This window comes from Muscardinus avellanarius (assembly GCF_963383645.1).
Source record: "Muscardinus avellanarius genome assembly, chromosome: 4".
In the NCBI taxonomy this organism is placed as follows: domain Eukaryota; kingdom Metazoa; phylum Chordata; class Mammalia; order Rodentia; family Gliridae; genus Muscardinus; species Muscardinus avellanarius.
Window position 1 is genome coordinate 162,544,043 of NC_137789.1, and position 20,155 is coordinate 162,564,197.

Here is a 20,155-nt window from a genome sequence, read left to right on the forward strand (position 1 = left end):
GATTGGTGCTGAGCTCGAGGGAGTGATGCTATGAGCTCAGGTCTAGGGTCTTTAGGTCCTGATTGCTTCTCCTGCTCATTCATATGTCTCCTTGAGGCCACTCTAAGCTCATGGCCGCCTCCACACCGGGGAGGAACTGCTACCTGGGTGGCGAGTGGTGTCTGTAAGGAGAGCAGAGGGATAATCCGTTCCGGCAGAGGTCCTGCGGCTGGTATTCAGGAGGGGCGGGGGCCCTGCAGAATTTTGGCCAGGGCCTCCCTGATGTCACGGTTTCTCAGGCAGTAGATTATAGGGTTCAGCAGGGGAGTCACAACTGAATAGACCACTGACACCAGCTTATTGAGACTGAAGGAGCTGATGGCGCGAGGACGAGCATACATGAAGATGGTGGTGGTGTAGAAGATGACAACCACTAGCAGATGTGAAGTGCAGGTGGAGAAGGCCTTCCGGCGGCCTCCCCGCCCTGGCATCCTCAGCACAGTGGCCAGAATGTGGGCATACGAGACTGTGGTCACCAGCAGGGAGGTCGCAAGCACAGCCAGGGCTGCCACAAAGTCCAGTGTTTCAATGGCAGTGGTGTCTGAGCAGGAGAGCTGCAGAATGGGTGAGATGTCACAGAAGAAGTGGTTGAGGACATTGGGGCCACAGAATCTGAGGTGGGAGATGAGAGCTGTGGACACAAAGGAGGCCAGGAAGCCCCCAAGCCAGGCACTGAGGGCCAGGTGCAGGCAGGGCCTCTGGCCCATGAGGGCTGGGTAGTGCAGTGGGCGGCAGATGGCCAGGTAGCGGTCACAGGCCATGGTGGCCAGAAGGAAGCACTCAGAGGAGCCAAGCGAGAGGAAGAGGAAGAGTTGTGTGAGGCACCCCGAGAAGGAGATGGCTCTTACCCCTGTGACGAGGCCGGCCAGCAGCTTGGGGACCGTTACTGTGGTGTAGACAGTTTCTAGCACCGACAAGTTGGCCAAGAAGAAGTACATGGGTGTGTGCAGTTGCTGGCTGGCTCCAATGGTTCCTATGATGACCATGTTCTCCAGGACAGTGACCACGTAGATGGTAAGGAATATCCCAAAGAGCAATCCTTGCAGGTGGCACAGCTCCGGGAAGCCCAGCAAGATGAACTCTGTCACCAGGGTGTCGTTGGAGTTGCTCATGGCTCTTCTTGGCTGGGGCAGTCACTTCTGGGCAGGAGAAACAGCGACACTCAGGCATGGTGTGTGGCAGAGCCAGGCCTGCTGCTCCGCCGGTGAGAGTGACTGGGAGCACTGCCCCCTTGGGAGCTTGAAAGCAGGGCTTTCCCACCTGTGTGGCTGCACGGGTGCAGGGACCCACTGGGAGAAGATGACACTCCACTGCATGCCTTCAGGACCCACTGCAGCACTTCTCAGTCAACTTGCACACTTACCCAGAGCAAACACTTGGCCTGCAGGTGTGGGCCTGCACACAGTGTAAGTAGATACACTCCTCTTACTCACTAGATGCACCCAGGTGTATAACCTTTCCTGCCTCCGTGCACAAGTACATTGCCAAGTGTATATGCATATGTGGGTGCACACTCCAGGGCATGCACACACAGACTTCAGGGGCACACACACAGGTGCACAGAAACACATGCACACAGCACCAGGAGGACCCATTTTCCTGAAGTGTCTCACGGGGTGGAGTGCCCTGGGCACTTTCCTGTCCTCTTGCCTGCTGGCTCCCAGGCACCCTGGCTGGTTCATGCTGCTGTCTGTGGTCAGGGGACCATCATGCCTCAGGAAGGACAGGGCAAGAGGCTAGCCCTTTAGTGCCACCCTGCAGGGGTAAGGAAAGGGTTGTAGAGGTGAGGGCCACTCTCACCTGTATACCTCCTCACCTGATTGGTCAGGCCTGGAGCCACCCAGTAGTCTGTCCTCTGCTTCCTGACCCTGTCAGGGAACCGGAGGAGGTGTTCCCTGTGAACTGCAAATGGGCTGTGCAATTGGGGAATTCTGTGTCAGGGCACCCCTGCAGCTGGGCATCTGAGGGCAGACAAGCTGACCACATGGAGCAGGTGGCCTGGGACACAGGTGGAGTATGGCTCACCTGGCAAGGCAGGCTCCCAGACCCTGCAGTTCCTCCTGACATCCGGCCCCTCCCTTGCAATTGGCCCACCCTCCGTTTTGGGACAGGCCTTGATCCCTGCAATCCTCTTCATGGTCAGCCACCCTAAGATCTGCTCTCCTCCCAGGCCGGGTCAGGCTGGGATGGCTGCCCCAGGCTGACCGCCGGCCTGCGCGTGGACTTGCTGAGGCTGCGCCTGACTCCCACAGGTGTCCTGCTGGTTTCCTGGTTTCCCTCCCAGCTGGGAGGGAGAGAGGCCAGGCTCAGCGCTGTTGCCGGGTCTGAGCCTGAGAGCTACAGGCAGAGGACTTGAGACTCAGCACCAGATAATGAGGTCAGTCACCAGGTAGCAGAAAGGGTGCAGGCTGTGAGGGTGTGTGGGGCCCGCGGGCCTCTCAGGCACACCCCAGACAGCTCACGGATGGGTGACTGGAGCTGACCTCCTGCAGCACGTGGGACAGGGAGGCCCATACCTCTTCAGAGCTAGGGTGGATCAGCCAGGCGATGGACCTGGGGGTGCTGGGAAAGTGCTGCCTTGAGGCTTTTCCTGGGTGTGTTGCCCTAAGACCAACATCCTGGCCAGCTCTCTGTATGTCTCCAGCAAGCGAGGGTCTGGAAGAGGTGCTTCACACCTCTCTGCACCTCGAGGGAGAAGGGAGCAGGCTGCCCCTTGGCCCCAGGCGTCTCTGCCCCCTCTGTGGTCTCAAACCCCCCCCCCACCCCTTCTTCTGTTCCCAGTATGGAGAGCTCTAATTGCTCTCCGGGCAATTTATAGAGGCAGCACAGCTCCTTGGGGGAGAGCTGGTGATGAGGTGCCTCCAGCTTACCAGGGAGAGGCTCTCCCAGGAGCACATTCTCTGGGCACCGGGGAAGCCCATCCTGGGGAGGGCCTTTAGATTTCAATAGATTTCACACCATCCATTTCACCTTTCTTTGTGTGTGTGTGTGTATGGTACTGGGGATAGAACCCAGGGGTATTCTATCTCTGAGCTATACCCCCAGGCCTATTTTATTCTTTTATTTTGAAACAGGGTCTCACTAACTTGCAGAGAGCCTTCCTAATTTGCTGAGGCTGGCCACAAACTTGCAACCTCCCTGTCTCAGCTTCCCAAGTACTGAGATTACAAGTGTGTACCAACATGCCAAGATTTTCACTTGTTTTTAATACAATCCATCCATCCATCCATCCATCCATTTATGGGATGGTATTAAGAACACTTACAAACCTATCCTCAACAAGAGGTAGGCCAGTGCTACCAAATGACCTCACTTGCCCTCTGGCCTTCCCTTTGGGGGTTTCTTGCTGCTTAAAGCATTTTAGTTGTACATGACACATGGCCTGGTTGTGCTTGGCCTAAGCTCTGTGACAGGTGGTGAGCTCTGCTGCCGTCCAGGCCTGGCGTCTTACCATCTCTCCCTTTTACCTTCTGGACAGTGCAGTTTTACCTGACACCTGTGTGCCGTCTCCACTCTCAGGTTCATTCTTTGCTTAGACACTGGGATTGCCAGCCTCTGACCTGTAACAGCTCTGTGGTGGCATAGCTCCCACTCGCTGCTGAAACATTTCTCTTGGAAACTGGCTTAATGTGTTTCTTTAACTCATAATTATGCTATCATTTGTGATAGCAGCCTGAAGATCTTTGATGGCTAATTCCATAATCTCTGCCACTAATGGGTTATTTGTCTGGACAGATTTCCCTCCTGCGTCGAGGTCACATATTCCCACTCTTTGTGTGCCTAATAACTTGTGCTTGGTGCAGGCATTATGGATTCAGTGTTACTAAATATGCAGATTTTTTGTCTTATTTGGGGACAACCTTTGTCCTTTAAAGACTTCTTTTTAAGATCTCTGTGGCAACTTGCTTTCTTCAGATGCTTCAGGTTGAGGTGTCCTGCAGTTCTCACTGAAGGCCCAGGTTCTCTTTGCTCTTGCTACCTGGAGACAAGATGCTGTCTATAATGATGGCTTTCAGCTCTGAGCAACTGCTCTGTTGCTTGCAGAAGTTTCATCTCTGGTCATCATCCCGTCTATGCCATGGAGTCTCGTACGGACCAATGGCTTGGTACTCAGCCAAGGCTCCAAGAGGACTGCGCCAGCTCCAGACAGAGGTCCTTCTTTGCACACTTCTCTTCTTCCTGGTACTTTGCTTAAAGTTTTTCCTAACAGTACGGGTTGTCAATTCTGATACCACTATGCATGTGCTCTAGAACTGAATAATGAAGCCAGATGTATGGTGGGTGGTGGGAATCAGGGCCCTCACTGTTGGGAAGGAGTTCACAGACGAGCGAGGGCAGAAGCTGGAGTGATCTGCATGGAGGGGATCAGAGTCGGGGACATTGGTGAGATCTCAGGCTTAGAAAAATATATGTATGGAATGGTTGCTTTGGAGGTGCTTTGGAGGTTGCTTATAAGTCTGTGCACATACATGGAGTAGCCCATGCATATGCATCTCCATGCTCTGAATGTGTGTATGTAACACCACCCAGCTGCAGCAAGCAAACCCAGGGTTGGAGCTTCATTTCTGCTATCAGTCTAAGAAAAGGCCCCAGCACACTTGGGGGAAGTGGTTGATTCCAGGGTTGGGGAAGAAAACGCATGAGACAAGCTAGGGACAACTTGTAGTGCCAGAATGTTGGAAAATGCTCCAAAAGTAAAAAACAAAACCACATAAAATCAATGATGAGATATGTCAGTTACCTAAGAAAAAATTAAGAGGTCTCCCCATGGCCAAAGCTAGAACAATTTCAGCATGAAAATGGAGCAGTTGTAAAATACAACCCAAACCATAACATAAAAATTCACATGCCATGCCATCATTTAAAAAAAAAATTCTACCTGAGTATGTTCAGTGAGGAGTCAAAGGTATTAATTTTATCATAGCCAATATTTTCTTTTTTCTTTTTTCTGCGATCCTGGGGGTAGAACCCAGGAACTTTTCTACCTCTGGGCTACACTCCCAGACCTATTTTATACTTTATTTGGAAACAGGGTCTCACTAGGTTGCTGAGAGCCTCACTCAGTAGCTGAGGCTGGCTCTGAACCTGTGTGATCCTCCTGTCTCAGCCTCCCAAGCGCTGGGATTACAGGTGTGCACCACCGCGCCCGGCTGCATAGTCAGCATTTTCAGTCTCTTATCACCCACACTCTTCCTGAGGCTGTGCTTGGCTACTCTGCAGTCAGAATGACATCCGTCCTGCTCATGGAGGGTCTTAAGCTTTCCTCTTTTGGCTTTCTCTTTTTTCTTCTTTTTATTAAGATACAACTCACACAACATAAAATAAACGACTTATTTATTTTTGCATTATTGGAGATTAAACCCAGGGACACTCTACCTCTGAGCCACACCTCCACCCCTATTTTTTATCCTTTATTTTGAAACAGGGTCTCACTAAGTACCTGAAGATGACAGAAAACTTGTGATCTTCCTGTCTCAGCCTCCCAAGTACTGGGATTACAAGCACACACCACCACTCCTTGCAAAATTAATGATTTAAAGTACACAATTTGCCAGGTGGTGATGTACACCCATAGTCCCAGTATTTGGGAGGCTGAGACAGGAGGATCACAGTTTGAGGCCAGCCTTAGCAATTTGGTGAGACCTTCAGCAACTTAGCAAGACTGTGTTTCAAAATAAAAAATAAAAAAAGGGCCCGGGGAGGGGGATGCCGAGCAGAAGCAGCGAGGTCCCGGCACTGGACACCTAGCCGGCTTGCTGCCCGCGGGGCGCGGCGGCCCATGTCTGGAGAGGCGCGGGCTCCGGGGCTGCAGAGCGCGGCCGAGGCGGGCGGCGGCCGGCGGGGGCCCCCGGCCCCAGAAAAATGTAATAAAGACAATATTGAAAAGGATATAACTCCAGCTACCAATAGCTGCTTCATACATGGAGAGATGCAGGACCAGTCCATTTGGGGAAGTCCTTCAGATGGCGAACTCATCAGAACTCAACCTCAGCGTTTGCCTCAGCTGCAGACTTCAGCACAGGAACCCAGCGAAGAGGAAACAGGCAAGATAAGGAGCGGAGGCCACAAGAGTCTGAGCAATGGAAATGGAATTCACCACGGGGCCAAACATGCCTCTGCAGATACTTGCAAACTCTCAGCTCCTGTTTCTCAAAAAATGCATAGAAAAATTCAGTCCAGCTTGTCTGTAAACAATGATATCAGTAAGAAGAGTAAAGTAAATGCTGTCTTTTCCCAAAAGACAGGCTCTTCACCTGAAGATTGCTGTGTCCACTGTATCCTGGCCTGCTTGTTCTGTGAATTTCTGACCCTCTGCAATATTGTCTTGGGACAAGCTTCGTGTGGCATCTGCTCGTCGGAAGCCTGCTGCTGCTGCTGTGGAGACGAGATGGGGGACGACTGCAACTGCCCTTGTGACATGGACTGTGGCATCATGGACGCCTGTTGTGAATCCTCAGACTGTTTGGAAATCTGTATGGAGTGTTGTGGGATTTGTTTTCCTTCATAAGTATTTATCTTTTGTTTGTGTTAAAACTGGAGGACTTTATGTTTTTTTCTTTGAAAGGGGAAGAAAAGCACATGGTAAGATTCTCACGAAGCAACTCGGTATTTGCACTGTTAACTCGTTATTTTAAGTAATCTCTGAAAGGCTTTTTTTCTCACCAAATTTATGTGGTTTAATATGTGAAATTTTAGCTACTTTAACTAGTATTTGAAAACTTCTTATTAGATTATAATAACCGAGGGACATTCTGACACATACACATACACACAAAAAAATGTTAAATGTCTCCTCATCTTTTTTTGTTGTTGATTTTTTTTTCCTGTTTCTTCTAACCATTTTCAGGAGCATATTGCTCCAGAATTTTCAGTGGGTGTTTAAACCAGGCCACTTACCGATATTTTAATGTTCATCTATGAGCATTTAAAAGTTAAGCATTCTTTGTTTTGCAGTGAACTTTGGGAATCACACCCACACAATACTTGGGCACCCAGTGCTGGTTTCTGTACTCCCACCTCCTGCCCTACCTGATCAACAGGTGTTGAGGGCTGACTGTGGATGTTCTCACGTCCAGACCTCAGAGGATGGACAGCATTCCACTCATCCACAGCAGTCTGCAGTAGAGCAGAGGACCTGTACAGAGTGAACCATACCAAGGCATATAGAAGTGCGAATCTTAAACACAAAAAGACATAGGAAAAAACAGAAAGCAATTACTGGAATATTCAGGAAGTCTTCAAGGAGGATGTAGAATTTGAATAAGCCTCTTACAATGAGTGATGCATCTGCTATCTGAATGAGTTATTTAGATGTAGGACAAAGTTTGGGGTGGACAGTCTGAACTCTGTGTGCCCTTAACCAGTTAAAAGAAAAATGCCTTTAGCACACTTTATGTTTAGTTGTAGGAATACAACATTTTATTAACTGTAAAATTTAAGTTAACTAAAATAAACATTTTCTTAGACATAATTTAAAAGTTACGGTAAAAATTTGTTGGAAGCACAATATCTGATTAAAATTTGCATTCTATCTAATTTCATTTAAATTAGGAGATTTTTTTATATGAAATCCTGGTATTCTGATTTTGATTTATTTAAAGAATTTCTTTTATTTTGAGAGCTTTAGGCTTTGGGGGTAAAGGTGTTGTCTGTTTTCATTTGTTTTGTAACCAGGTTGTAATTCATAAATATAACTAGCTCTATATGCACGCCATTCCTTCCGAATGCAAAAGGAAACTGGACATACACTACTGTGACCAAATTTCAGTATTGCAATTTTAAGTTAAATTAAGGCAGTATGGCAGGTTATGAAGATTCATGTGTAAAGAAGCAGGTCAGTTACAAGACTAAATCATACAGTGTTTGAGCCATAGAGACTCTGTGTGGCTCAGATGAAAGGGAGAGTAAGTTTTCATATTATATGCTCTTCTATGAGTTTGATCTCTCCAAAATTGTAGTTTGGTTTAATTCAATATAATTCCTTATAGAAGTTTTGGAAGTATACTTAGGAAATAATAGATATTTTCAGTTCTTCTGGGTGAATGTCAAGTTTATTGTAATAACAAAAGCATATTTTTAGGAATATTGCACCAAACCTAGACTTTTAAGAGTTTTTAACCTGAAGCATGGGAATGCCACTTGTGGTTTTCCTTTGAGATGAAACCTAGTTTCTAATTATATTGTTATTTAAAAGGCTTTAAAAGAGAAAAATATTCAAACTCTTCCCTTTAATGCCATGTACATACCCCCAAACACAAAACCATTAAATTTAAATTTGGGGTTTAAATGCAGTTCTAGTAAATAGCTCTTTCTCTTCTAAAGAGTATCTTTTATTTGTTACAGTGAATATAACCAGACTTTGAATATTTACATATACCCAATTTTAACATGTTCATCTATTAGGATATAAGATTAGCATCTACTTATAGACACATGGAGCCTTCTAATAACCTGCAATTGTTGCAATATTTGACTTGTTATCCGTTGAAGTTTTTCAACCAAGTATTTTGTCTGATATTTAAATATATCCTGCTACTATTTTTGATGGAGTATTAACACATTTGAAATAATGTTTCTCTATAACTGAAAACATGAATGGATACGAGGATTTTATTTTCATACCTATATGCATAGTACATCTCCTCCATTGCCTCTTCAAGCTATCCTTCCATAAAGCATCGTTTATACTTAAAAAGAAAAAAAGTAGCCAAATGTGAAAATAGTTTTAATATACTATAGAATTTCTGTATGTAAAAATTTTTTTGAATTGTATGACCATCATTACGGAGTGCTGTAATTTACAGTTATAAATTGGGTCTCTTTTTTAAATATGGAAAGTTAATCTTAAATATTTTTAAACTGGACTTGTATTATTCTGAATATAGTATTTTAAAAAGTAAAAAAAAATAAAAAAATAAAAAAAGGGTGAGAGGTATAATTCTGAATAGAATGCTTCTGAGTATAATTCCCTGTGTGTGCGTACACGCGCGCGCGCGCGCACACACACACACACACACACACACACACAAGCAAAGGCACAATTCAGTGGCATCTAGTATATTGACAACATTTTGCAGCCACCTCTCTGTATACTACATGGTTTTGGGACATTCTCAGGACTGCAAAACAAAGCCCCGTGCTCATCAATCTGTCAGCCCACACCTCCCTCCCCACTCCCAGCACCTGGCAACCAAGCTGCTTCTGTTGCTATGGATTTTCTTATTCTGGATACTTCACAGAAATGGAATCAGACAAAATGAGGCTTTTTGTGTCTGGCTTTCTGAGCACCTCGCGAGGCTCATCCACACTGAAGGGTGTCTCAGTGACCCACTTGCTTTACGGCCAGCCCTCCACAGTGCGCACATCCCACACTCTGCTCATGCCTTCTCATCTGTCGAGAGGCAGTAGGGTTGTCTCCACCTTTTGGCTTTGTGAGTAGCATTGCTGTGAACATCTGTGACAAGTATTTGTGTGAGTCCTGTTTTCACTTCTCTTGGATATTTACCTAGAAGTGGAATTTCTGGGCCAAATGGTAGCTCTGAGTTTAACTCTTTGAGGAATTGCCAAACTGCTTTTCACAGTGATGTCACCAACACTTATCATCCCGGTGGGTCTCAAGTGGTATCTCGGGGCTGGGGGTGCAGCTCAGTGGTGAGTGCTTCCTTGGTGTGCACAAGACCCTGATTTCAGTTTCCAGCACCACGAACAAACAAACAAAACCCCCTAAACTGGTATCTCATGTGTTCCCTTGATGATTAGTGACATCGATGTCACCTTTTCATGTGTCACGTGTTTTTTTTTTTTTTTTTAGAAGGGGTAGTTTGTTTTTTCTTGTTAAACTTTCAGAGCTCTTTACATATGCTGGATCCTAGGCCCTCATCAGAAAATGAGCCCTCCCGGAGTCTCAAGAGGAGTCAGTCCCGCCTGGCCTTTGAGTCAGCCCAGGACACCTGTCTTGGCAGGGAGCTTAGGGGCGGCTGCTGGCCACCAGCTTTGCACTGGGCCTGGGGAAGCCCTCTCGAGCGCTTTCCTTGCCTTTTTGGGCTTTCCGTGTCCCTGTGCCCCTCAGAGGTGGGGGTGCATTTCTCAGAGCCTGCCGTTTCCAGGTGGCCTTGGCTTAGAGGAGCTTCTGCCCCCCCTTTTCTGGTGAGCTGGGGTGCCTGGGTGTATCCCACTCTCCTCCCCACGCCAAGGCTTCCCAGGCTCTCACCGTAGCCACACTCTGGAGCTCACCAAAGCTGCCCTTGGCTAGAGGGAGAGTAGGCTTTGCCTGACACCCTATCTGGGGCTTGCTCTTGACCTGGCCAGTCCTGAGTCAGGTGGGGCCCACAGCTCATAGATCATGTGCTTGACACCATTTAAAAATCTACATTTAGAAGCCAGGTATGGTGAATCACACTTGTCATTCCAGTACTTGGGAGGCTGAGACAGGAGGATCACAGGTTTGCAGCCAGCCTCAGCTACTTAGTGAGGCCCTCTGCAATTTAGTGAGACCCTATTTCAAAATAAAGAATAAGACCCTGGGCCCCGGGCCGAACTGCGCGTAGCACGCCAGACCCCTGGAGAAACCAGGCCCAGTAAGACGCTGGGTTCTGGGCGGGGGTCGCGGGCGGGGCACGCCAGCTGGGGCCCGGGTCGCGGGACTCTGGGCCCCGGCCGAATTGCGCTTAGCACGCCAGACCCCTGGAGAAACCGGACCCAGTAAGACGCTGGGTTCTGGGCGGGGGTCGCGGGCTGGGCACGCCAGATGGGGCCCGGGTCGCGGGACTCTGGGCCCCAGGCCGAACTGCGAGTAGCACGCCAGACCCCTGGAGAAACCAGGCCCAGTAAGACGCTGGGTTCTGGGCGGGGGTCGAGCACAGGGCATGCCAGCTGGGGCCCGGGTCGTGGGACTCTGGGTCCCGGCCGAACTGCGCATAGCACGCCAGACCCCTGGAGAAACCAGACCCAGTAAGACGCTGGGTTCTGGGCAGGGATCGCGGGCTGGGCACGCCAGCTGGGGCCCGGGTCGCGGGACTCTGGGCCCCAGGCAGAACTGCAAGTAGCACGCCAGACCCCTGGAGAAACCAGGCCCAGTAAGATGCTGGGTTCTGGGCAGGGGTCGCGCGCGGGGCACGCCAGCTGGGGCCCGGGTCGCGGGACTCTGGGCCCCGGGCCGAACTGCGAGTAGCACGCCAGACCCCTGGAGAAACCGGGCCCAGAACAGAAAAAGATAAAGAAAAATATCGGAGAGGAGGTAAGAAAGCCGTTATGGATGCCAGGACACTGGAGATGCAGACAAAACTTATCTAAACGCACTGGATCTTATGGAAAAATTCGCCGTGAAAGAGGACTGCTACTTCTCCATATTGTTAAGAATCTCAGACATCACATATAAGGAGAGAGTTTAGCGGAGACCAAGGAGAAATGCGGTGTTGAAAGAGTTCTCCGCGATGGTGGTGGAGACTTGTATTCAGGAGAAGCAGAAACCGGATCTTACCAACTTTATTTTTTTGGAGAAATTACACCAAATGTCGAATGCTACCATCACGCATGCTTAGGAACACTGGACAACATTCAGAGTGGAAAAAGAGCCTGGGAAGGATTTGAAACGGTGGAGGCAGTGGCAATGCCAGTGGCCAATATTCGGGGGAGGCAGAGATCTGATACATGACACCTGGAAACTTTGAAATAATAACCACAGAGACAGTGATCGGAACCTGCTGAGGGGTTAGGCGGGCACCGGGGCCAGTGGCCGACATTGGAGCTTGCTGTGAGGCAAGGCCACTACTGAGGCCTCCGTGGCCGGGATTGGAACCTGCAGAGGGGTTAGACCGATGCTGGGGCCAGCGAGGCCGGCATTGGAGCCTGCCATGATGCAAGGCTTGTGCTAGGGCCTCCGAGGTCGGGTCCAGAACTTGCTGAGGGGTTAGGCTGGTGCTGGGGTCAGCGAGGCCGGCATCGGAGCCTGCCGTGAGGCAAGGCCAGTGTTGGGGCCCCCAAGGACGGGACCGGAGCCTGCTGAAGGGTTAGGCTGGTGCTGGGGCCAGCGAGGCCGGCATCGGAGCCTGCCGTGAGGCAAGGCCGGTACTGGGGCCTCCAAGGCCAGGATAAGAGCCTGCTGAGGGGTTAGGCCGGTGCTGGGGCCAGCGAGGCCGGCATCGGAGCCTGCCTTGATGCATGACCAGTGCTGGGGCCTCCAAATCCAGGATCGAAGCCTTCCAAGGGGTTAGGCCGGTACTGGGGCCTCGAGGCCAGGATAAGAGCCTGCCGAGGGGTTAGGCCGGTGCTGGGGCCAGCGAGGCCGGCATTGGAGCCTGCCTTGAGGCATGACCAGTGCTGGGGCCTCCGAGGCTGGGATCGGAGGGGTTAGGCTGGTGCTGGGGCCAGTGAGGCCGGCATTGGAGCCTGCCTTGAGGCAAGGCCGGTACTGGGGCCTCGAGGCCAGGATAAGAGCCTGCCGAGGGGTTAGGCCGGTTCTGGGGCCAGTGAGCCGGCATCGGAGCCTGCCGTGAGGCAAGGCCGGTACTGGGGCCTCCGAGGCCAGGATAAGAGCCTGCCGAGGGGTTAGGACGGTGCTGGGGCCAGCAAGGCCGGCATCGGAGCCTGCCTTGAGGCATGACCAGTGCTGGGGCCTCCGAGGCCGGGATCGGAGCCTGCCGAGGGCTTAGGCCGGTGCTGGGGCCAGTGAGGCCGGCATCGGAGCCTGCCTTGAGGCAAGGCCGGTACTGGGGCCTCCGAGGCCAGGATAAGAGCCTGCCGAGGGGTTAGGCCGGTGCTGGGGCCAGCGAGGCCGGCATCGGAGCCTGACGTGAGGCATGACCAGTGCTGGGGCCTCCGAGGCCGGGATCGGAGCCCACCGAGGGGTTAGGCCAGTGCTGGGGCCAGTGAGGCCGGCATCGGAGCCTGCCTTGAGGCAAGGCTGGTACTGGGGCCTCCGAGGCCAGGATAAGAGCCTGCCGAGGGGTTAGGCTGGTGCTGGGGCCAGTGAGGCCGGCATCGGAGCCTGCCTTGAGGCAAGGCCAGTACTGGGGCCTCGAGGCCAGGATAAGAGCCTGCTGAGGGGTTAGGCCGGTGCTGGGGCCAGCAAGGCCGGCATCGGAGTCTGCCGTTAGGCAAGGCCGGTACTGGGGCCTCCGAGGCCAGGACAAGAGCCTGCCGAGGGGTTAGGCCGGTGCTGGGGCCAGCGAGGCCGGCATCGGAGCCTGCCTTGATGAATGACCAGTGCTGGGGCCTCCAAATCCAGGATCGAAGCCTGCCAAGGGGTTAGGCTGGTACTGGGGCCTTGAGGCCAGGATAAGAGCCTGCCGAGGGGTTAGGCCGGTGCTGGGGCCAGCGAGGCCGGCATTGGAGCCTGCCTTGAGGCAAGGCCAGTACTTGGGCCTCCAAATCCGTGATCGGAGCCTGCCAAGGGGTTAGGCCGGTGCTGGGGCCAGCGAGGCCGGCATCGGAGCCTGCCTTGATGCATGACCAGTGCTGGGGCCTCCAAATCCAGGATCGAAGCCTGCCAAGGGGTTAGGCCGGTACTGGGGCCTCGAGGCCAGGATAAGAGCCTGCCGAGGGGTTAGGCCAGTGCTGGGGCCAGCGAGGCCGGCATCGGAGCCTGCCTTGAGGCATGACCAGTGCTGGGGCCTCCGAGGCCGGGATCGGAGGCTGCCGAGGGGTTAGGCTGGTGCTGGTCCCAACGAGGCCGGCATTGGAGCCTGCCATGAGGCTAGGCCAGTGCTGGGGCCTCCGAGGCCAGGATTGGAATCCTGCCAAGGGGTTAGACCGGTGCAGGGGCCAATGGCCAGCATCGGAGCCTGGCGTGAGGCAAGTTCACTCCTGCGGCCTCCAAGGTCGGGACCAAAGCCAGCTTAGGGGTTAGACCGGTTCAGGGGCCAGTGAGACCAGAACTGGGGCCTCCCATGAGGCAAGGCCGCTGCTTGAGCCAGCGAGGTCTGGATCAGTCCACTGAGTAGCCAGGCCACTACTGGGACCATCAAGAGTGGGATTGGGACTTGCAACGCAGCATGCACAGAGAAATATCGCAGAAAATATAAATCAGACGCTTCTCTTAATCAGCAATAACTAGGAGGAAAAGGGCAACAGGAAGAGGTTGAGCTATAGAAAGGGCCCTATAGTGAAGCAACTAATGTGACCATTCAGAGGGTATGTAACACTGGAGGATAGAGCCTCTTTAAAACGCAGGAGGTACATAAACAAATGTATCAAAGTAAATCACCAAAGAAGTGTGCGATGGACGGAGGGGGAGGGAATGGGATGGGGGCTGGAGGAGGGCTAATTGGATGATGTGTGCTTGTATATCCTCTCAAGTCTTGTACTCCAATGTGATTGATATATGACTACAATGCACCAATTTAAAAAATAAATTAATTAAAAAAAATAAAGAATAAAAAAATAGTGACTCAGATGTAGAATGCCCATGGGTTCATCCCTAGTACCACAAAAAAATTTTTTTTGCATCTAGAAAAATGAGTGGGACTGGAGGTCATCATGTTAAGGAAAATAAGTTAGACATAGAAAGATGAGTATCTCATGTTTTATCTCATATACAGAAACTGAAAAAAGACAACCTGAAAGTAGAAGAGGGCTATCAGGAAAGGGCAGAGGACCAGGGAGAGGCAAGAGGGTGGTAGGGAGGTGGATTTGGTTAAAACATGGTATATGCCCGTCTGGAATGTCACAGTGAACCTGTTAATTAACATGTATAATTAATATGAACCAATACTTGTACAATTTTGGTGTCTGACTTTTGCTATCTTAGCATCTAGGTGGAGTGGGTCAGGACAAGCCTTGTTCTAATACTTTGTCACAGACACACACACATGCATGTGCACACGTGTGCACACATTCACATGCGTGCACACACAACACAGCATCTGTCTGGTCACAAGAACAACACCCCTCCTGTCAGACCCCTCGGCATCTGCTCCTCCTCCTCGCATTGGTCCTTGAGGCGAGGTTTGGGACAGAGCGCCGTGCCATCTTATGGAGAGGGGTGTCGGGGGGGGGTCTGCTTAGGCGCCATAGCAAGTCAGGCCCACGGAGGCCCAGGCCTGCTCAAAACAGGCACAGGGCCACGTTCCTGGCCTCCAGGTCTTGTGCCAGGAGAGTGGTTAAGTTAGTGGAAAAGTATGAATTTAAACCACCTTCATCTATCAAAACCTTTTGGCAACACAAGTGTGTACAGCATGCATTACACCTGAGAGCCTGAGTTTCCGACTGTCTGCCAGGGCGGCATGCTCTTAGTTCTACAGTGGGAGAAGGGTAAGTGCTCCAGGGTTCGAGGGCCGTCCAGGTGCACGCAAAAGAGTGTGCAGGTGTGTGGGGCATGTGGATATGTGCATGGCCTTGAAGAGAGAAAGAGAGAGAGAGAGAGAGAGAGAGAGAGAGAGAGAGAGAGAGAGAGAGAGAGAGAAGGAGACAGAGGGAGAGAGAGGAAGAGAGAGAGACAGAGAAGAGGGAGAGAAAGAGAGAGAGGGAGAAGAGAGAGAAGAGGGGAGAGAGAGGGAGGGAGAGGGAGAGAGAAAGGAAAAGAGAGAAGAGACGGAGAGAGAGAGGAAGAGAGAGGGAGAGAGAAAGAGAGAAGAGAGGGAGAGAGATGGAGAAAGAGAGGGGGGACAGAGGGAGAGAGAGAAGAGAGAGACAGAAGAGGGAGAGAGAAAAAAAGAAAAAGAGAGAGAGAAGAGAGGAAGAGAGAGGGAGAAAGGAGGAGAAAGAGAGGGGAGACAGAGGGAGAGAGAGGAAGAGAGAGACAGAGAAGAGGGAGAGAGAGAAGAGGGGGAGGGAAAGAGGGAGAGGGAGGGGGAGGGAGAGGGAGAGGGATAGGGAGGGAGAGAGGAAGAGAGAAAAGAAGAGAAAGACAGGAGAGAGGGAGAGAGAGGGAAAAAGGAAAAGAGAGGAGAGACAGAGAGAGAGAGGGAGAGAGAAAGAGAGAAGAGAGGGAGAAAGGAGGAGAAAGAGAGGGGAGACAGGGAGAGAGGAGAGAGAGACAGAAGAGGGAGAGAGAAAAAGAGAGAGAAGAGAGGGAGAGAGAGAGGGAGAAAGGAGGAGAGAGGGGAGACAGAGGGAGAGAGAGGAAGAGAGAGACAGAGAAGAGGGAGAGAGAGAAAGAGAGAGAGGGAGAGAGAGAGAAGAGGGAGAGAGAGAGAGGGAGAGGGAGGGAGAGAGGGCCTCAAACCAGTGATTCTCCTGTCTCAGCCTCCCAAGTACTGGGATTACAGGTGTGAGCCTCTGTGCACAAGCACTTGAGGTCTCTTCTGCCAGCACAGGTGTGGTTTATGCTACCCCTTCTCTTGCTCCCACAGGGATGCTGGGCCTGCCCGCCATCTTGGTTGTAGGATGAGGTGATAGACCCTAAAGAACTGTGAAGGGCCTGCCCCTGGTTCCAGAGAACCCTCCTGGTGTGCAGTATTCTATGCCCCAACAGAACCTCATGGTCTGGAGCCGTGGCCAGAACCTGTCAGTGCAGAGGCCCTTCATCCTGCTGGGCTTCCCGGGGCCCCAGAGCCTGCATGTGGGGCTCTTCCTGCTCTTCCTGGTCATGTACGTGCTCACGGTGGCAGGAAACCTGGCTATCATCTCCCTGGTTGGGGCGCACTGGCGCCTCCAGACGCCCATGTACTTCTTCCTGTGCAATCTCTCCTTCCTGGAGATCTGGTTCACCACGGCCTTTGTGCCCAAGACACTGGCCATCTTTGTCTCCCAGGGTGGAGCCATTTCCTTGGCTGGCTGTGCTGCTCAGATGTACTTTGTCTTCTCTCTGGGCTATACTGCTGGCTGTAATGGCCTACAACTGCTACCTGGCCATCTGCCTGCCACTGCGGTACGGTAGCCTCATGACCCCCGGCCGGGTGGCCCGGCTCACGCTGGGCTCCTGGCTGTGTGGCTTCTCCGCCATCACGGTGCCCACGGCCCTCATCGTGCGCCTCTCCTTCTGTGGCTCCCACGTCATCAACCACTTCTGCGACATAGCTCCCTGGATTGTGCTGTCCTGCACCGACACGCAGGCAGTGGAGCTGGTGTCCTTCGGCATGCCTTCTGGGTCATCCTGGGCTCCTGTGGCGTCACGCTGGTCTCCTATGCCTACATCATTGCCGCCACCATCAGAATCCCCTCTGCCCAGGGCCGGCAGTGCACCTTCTCCATCTGCTCCTCCCACCTCACAGTGGTGCTTATCTGGTATAGCTCGACCATCTTCCTGCATGTGAGGCCCTCTGTGGAGAGCTCCCTGGACCTGACCAAGGCAGTCACAGTGCTCAACACCATTGTCACGCCAGTGCTGAACCCCTTCATTTACACGCTGAGGAACAAGGACGTGAAGGAGGCGCTGTGGAGGAGCATCCGGGGCAAGTGAGGGGCATGGCTGCTGTCCCCCGCACTGCCCCGGGCCATGGGGAGCTGGGCCCTGGACTTTCCCGTAGCTGGACTCACTTCTCCGCATAACTCCCTCTGTACCGGAGCAGTGTCCCTCACCACCTGGACCTGCTCGTGGGGCTCTGCCACTGGCAAAATCACCCCCATCTGGCCAGGGGGGATTTCTGCTCCTCCCAGGTCCTTCCTAGGGTTATTCTGCCCCAAGTTCCAAACAGATTCTGGAAGAGAAACACAGATGTGAGGCCCCAGGAGATGCTTCTGCGGGAGTCTGTGGTAAGACATGCAGCTGCTGCACCCTAACCCACCAGGCACGGGCACTGACCAGCTGCGAACCCCACTAGGTCTGGGTTTCAGGGCAATATCCATCCCCGCCAGACTCTACACCTCACTCTTGGAGTCGCCTGCATGGTGCTTGTTGGGCACAGCATCCTGGGCCATCTGTGGTCCTTGCTGGTACAGTCAACCATGGCGGCAAGAGTGCAGAGGGATGTACTTTGGAAGCCTCTCTCAGGGAGGCTGTTGGGATCAGTGTGGCCGGCCACATGTCGGGGGCCTGGAGCATACCCCGCAGGTCTCATGCAGTCCTCAGGTGTGAACTGTGAGAGCAGAGGTTCAGGCAGGCTCACAGGCTGGCTGGGCCAGTGCAGCTCAGTAGAGGAGCCTGCGTGCGCCTGGCCTGACCCTCCAGCCTGTCCTCGCTTACTCGGGGAGCAGCGCGGATGGGTGCTAAGCACATGACAGGGCAAATCACGTACCATCCTGAACCTCTGTTGCTTTATCTGTAAGAATTGTGGAGCCGGGCGTGGTGGTGCATGCTTGTAATCCCAGCATTCGGGAGGCTGAGACCAGAGGATCGTGGTTCGCGGACAGCCTCAGCTACTTACTGAGACCCTGCTCGTGGGGCTCTGCTACCGGCAAAGTCACCTCCATCTGGCCAGGGGGATTTCTGCAACTCACTGAGACCCTGATTCAAAATAAAGAATAAAAAAATGGCAGGGAGCATAGCTTGGAGGTCGAATACCCCTGGGTTCCATCCCCAGACCTGAAAAAAATAATTGTGGATTGCAACCTTTGTGGAGCCTGGGTCCAAAGTGCACAGGACAGACCCTGGGAGTGAGCTCCAGAAATGCTATTTTTAGTATTATTTTCATATTTTAAGAGACAGAACTATGCACAGACTGGCCCATTATCTTCCTCATTTTACCTTAAATAATTGATGGAGGCTGTGTCCTCTACCTCGTGGTCTTCCTGCTACCAGGAACCTCCAAGAGAACTGGCCCCTCTCTAGCTGGCCTGGGACAGACATTGTGGTGGGAGGGAGAGCGTGTCTGCCTGGACTTGGCAAGGCCCTAGTGGCAACAAGTGACCTCGCAGCTTGAGCTCTTGGGGCTGTGGCTACAGGCCCCAGGGCCTCAGGCTGGCCATAATCTTGTCCAGGCTGAGTGTGAGTGGCTGAGCCTGCCTGGCCTGGCAGTGGGCTGAAGCAGAGCTGATATGCAGAGGGTCTAGCCCTTGCTCCACCTCTGCAGCTCAGGGGAGGGGCTGGTGAGGCCAGGGCCTGCTGAGGGGGCTTCTCTGGAATCAGCTCAAGCACCACTTCTGGGGTTTGTTATAGACCACTCGTTTTTACAGGCCTACCTCCCACCCTCCTGGCCCCTGCTTGGTCTAAACCAATGCCTGAGTGCTCCCCTGTTTGCTTTTCCTCTGCTCTCTCCTCCAGCTTGGGTGGGGTGGGGCTCCTCCTCGCCTCTCTGCAGAGTCCCTGTGCCTAGGACAGGACAGGGCCGCAGGTGCCTGGGCCTGGAGGAGCTGTCGCTTCTGTGAGCTTCCTAGAGGCCGCTCCTTCCAGGGCCCCAGGCTGGAGGGCACACTGATTCCAAACTGCATCTATTTTACCACCTGTGGCTCCTGGTACTGTGTTGTCTTCATGCTGTTGTGGAGATCCTTTCCAAGTGAATTAAAGAGCCTCCGATGTCATGGGCTCATGTCTTTGCTAACTGGATGGGGTAAGTCAATAAAGCCCCACATTAGCATGGTTCCCGTCATGTGGCAGGGAGGGAGCTCTGCTGTGCAGCAGCCTCATGCCTGGGAGGGCAACCCCGCCCTCCATTGCTGAGGCCAGCCAGTTGTGAGTGGCGTCTCAAGGCACCGCAGCAGGGGCAGCAGGGCCACGGATTCCTACCTCCTGTCATTCCACCCCCAGGGCCCTGTTCTTGGTCTTCTCTACAGCTGCCTTTCCTCCCAGACAGAGGCGGTGGTGGGTGGCCAGGAGAGGCCGGGCCCAGGGCTGCTTCCACAGCCCACCCCTCTGTGCCCTGCCCTCATTGGGGATGTTTGTGTTTTCTCACAGGATGAAGGTAATGCACGGTGGATACCTGAGCAGTTGGTGCGACATATGGATCAAGCAAAAGTGGAAGACCCTCGGATTAATGCTGATGATGCTCCCAGCTCCAATGATGAATGAAACATGGGCTTATGTTCCAGATCATCCCATACTTCATCCAGCTGTTTGGGAACAACGGGAGATCACTGTCTTCAGTGACAACTCATTATTGCTGGGACTTCTTGCTTTGAATTTTACACCCATTGCAGAAACTTTTAATTATTCTGGACAAAGAATTGGTACACCCTAATGTTTTTCTAAAAATATCAAGAAGATGGGATGTCTGGAGTTGACACCCGTGGTATTAAAGACAAATACAAAGACTGATAGTAATTGTGCTATTAACGGTGTAGTCTTGTGGGGCCCTGGTTACAC

At 52.2% G+C, this 20,155-nt stretch overlaps 3 protein-coding genes across 3 annotated transcripts; 2 read left to right on the forward strand and 1 right to left on the reverse strand.

Annotated features, from left to right (window-relative positions):
* Positions 1 to 215: 215 nt before the first annotated feature.
* On the reverse strand, positions 216 to 1,151 carry LOC308262765 (olfactory receptor 6B9-like; the record flags this gene model as incomplete). Its single annotated transcript, XM_080695420.1, has 1 exon — positions 216 to 1,151. One exon carries the CDS (start codon positions 1,149 to 1,151, stop codon positions 216 to 218), a length of 936 nt encoding a protein of 311 aa, XP_080551546.1.
* Positions 1,152 to 5,818: 4,667 nt separating this feature from the next.
* Positions 5,819 to 6,547, forward strand: LOC308261911 (myoD family inhibitor domain-containing protein-like; the record flags this gene model as incomplete). Its single annotated transcript, XM_080694110.1, has 1 exon — positions 5,819 to 6,547. The coding sequence occupies one exon, from the start codon at positions 5,819 to 5,821 to the stop codon at positions 6,545 to 6,547; it is 729 nt and encodes a 242-aa protein (XP_080550236.1).
* Positions 6,548 to 16,456: 9,909 nt separating this feature from the next.
* On the forward strand, positions 16,457 to 17,377 carry LOC308262133 (olfactory receptor 287-like; the record flags this gene model as incomplete). Its single annotated transcript, XM_080694545.1, is given in 3 exon segments — positions 16,457 to 16,789; positions 16,794 to 17,052; positions 17,055 to 17,377. Coding segments are annotated over 3 exon segments (915 nt in total).
* Positions 17,378 to 20,155: the final 2,778 nt, after the last annotated feature.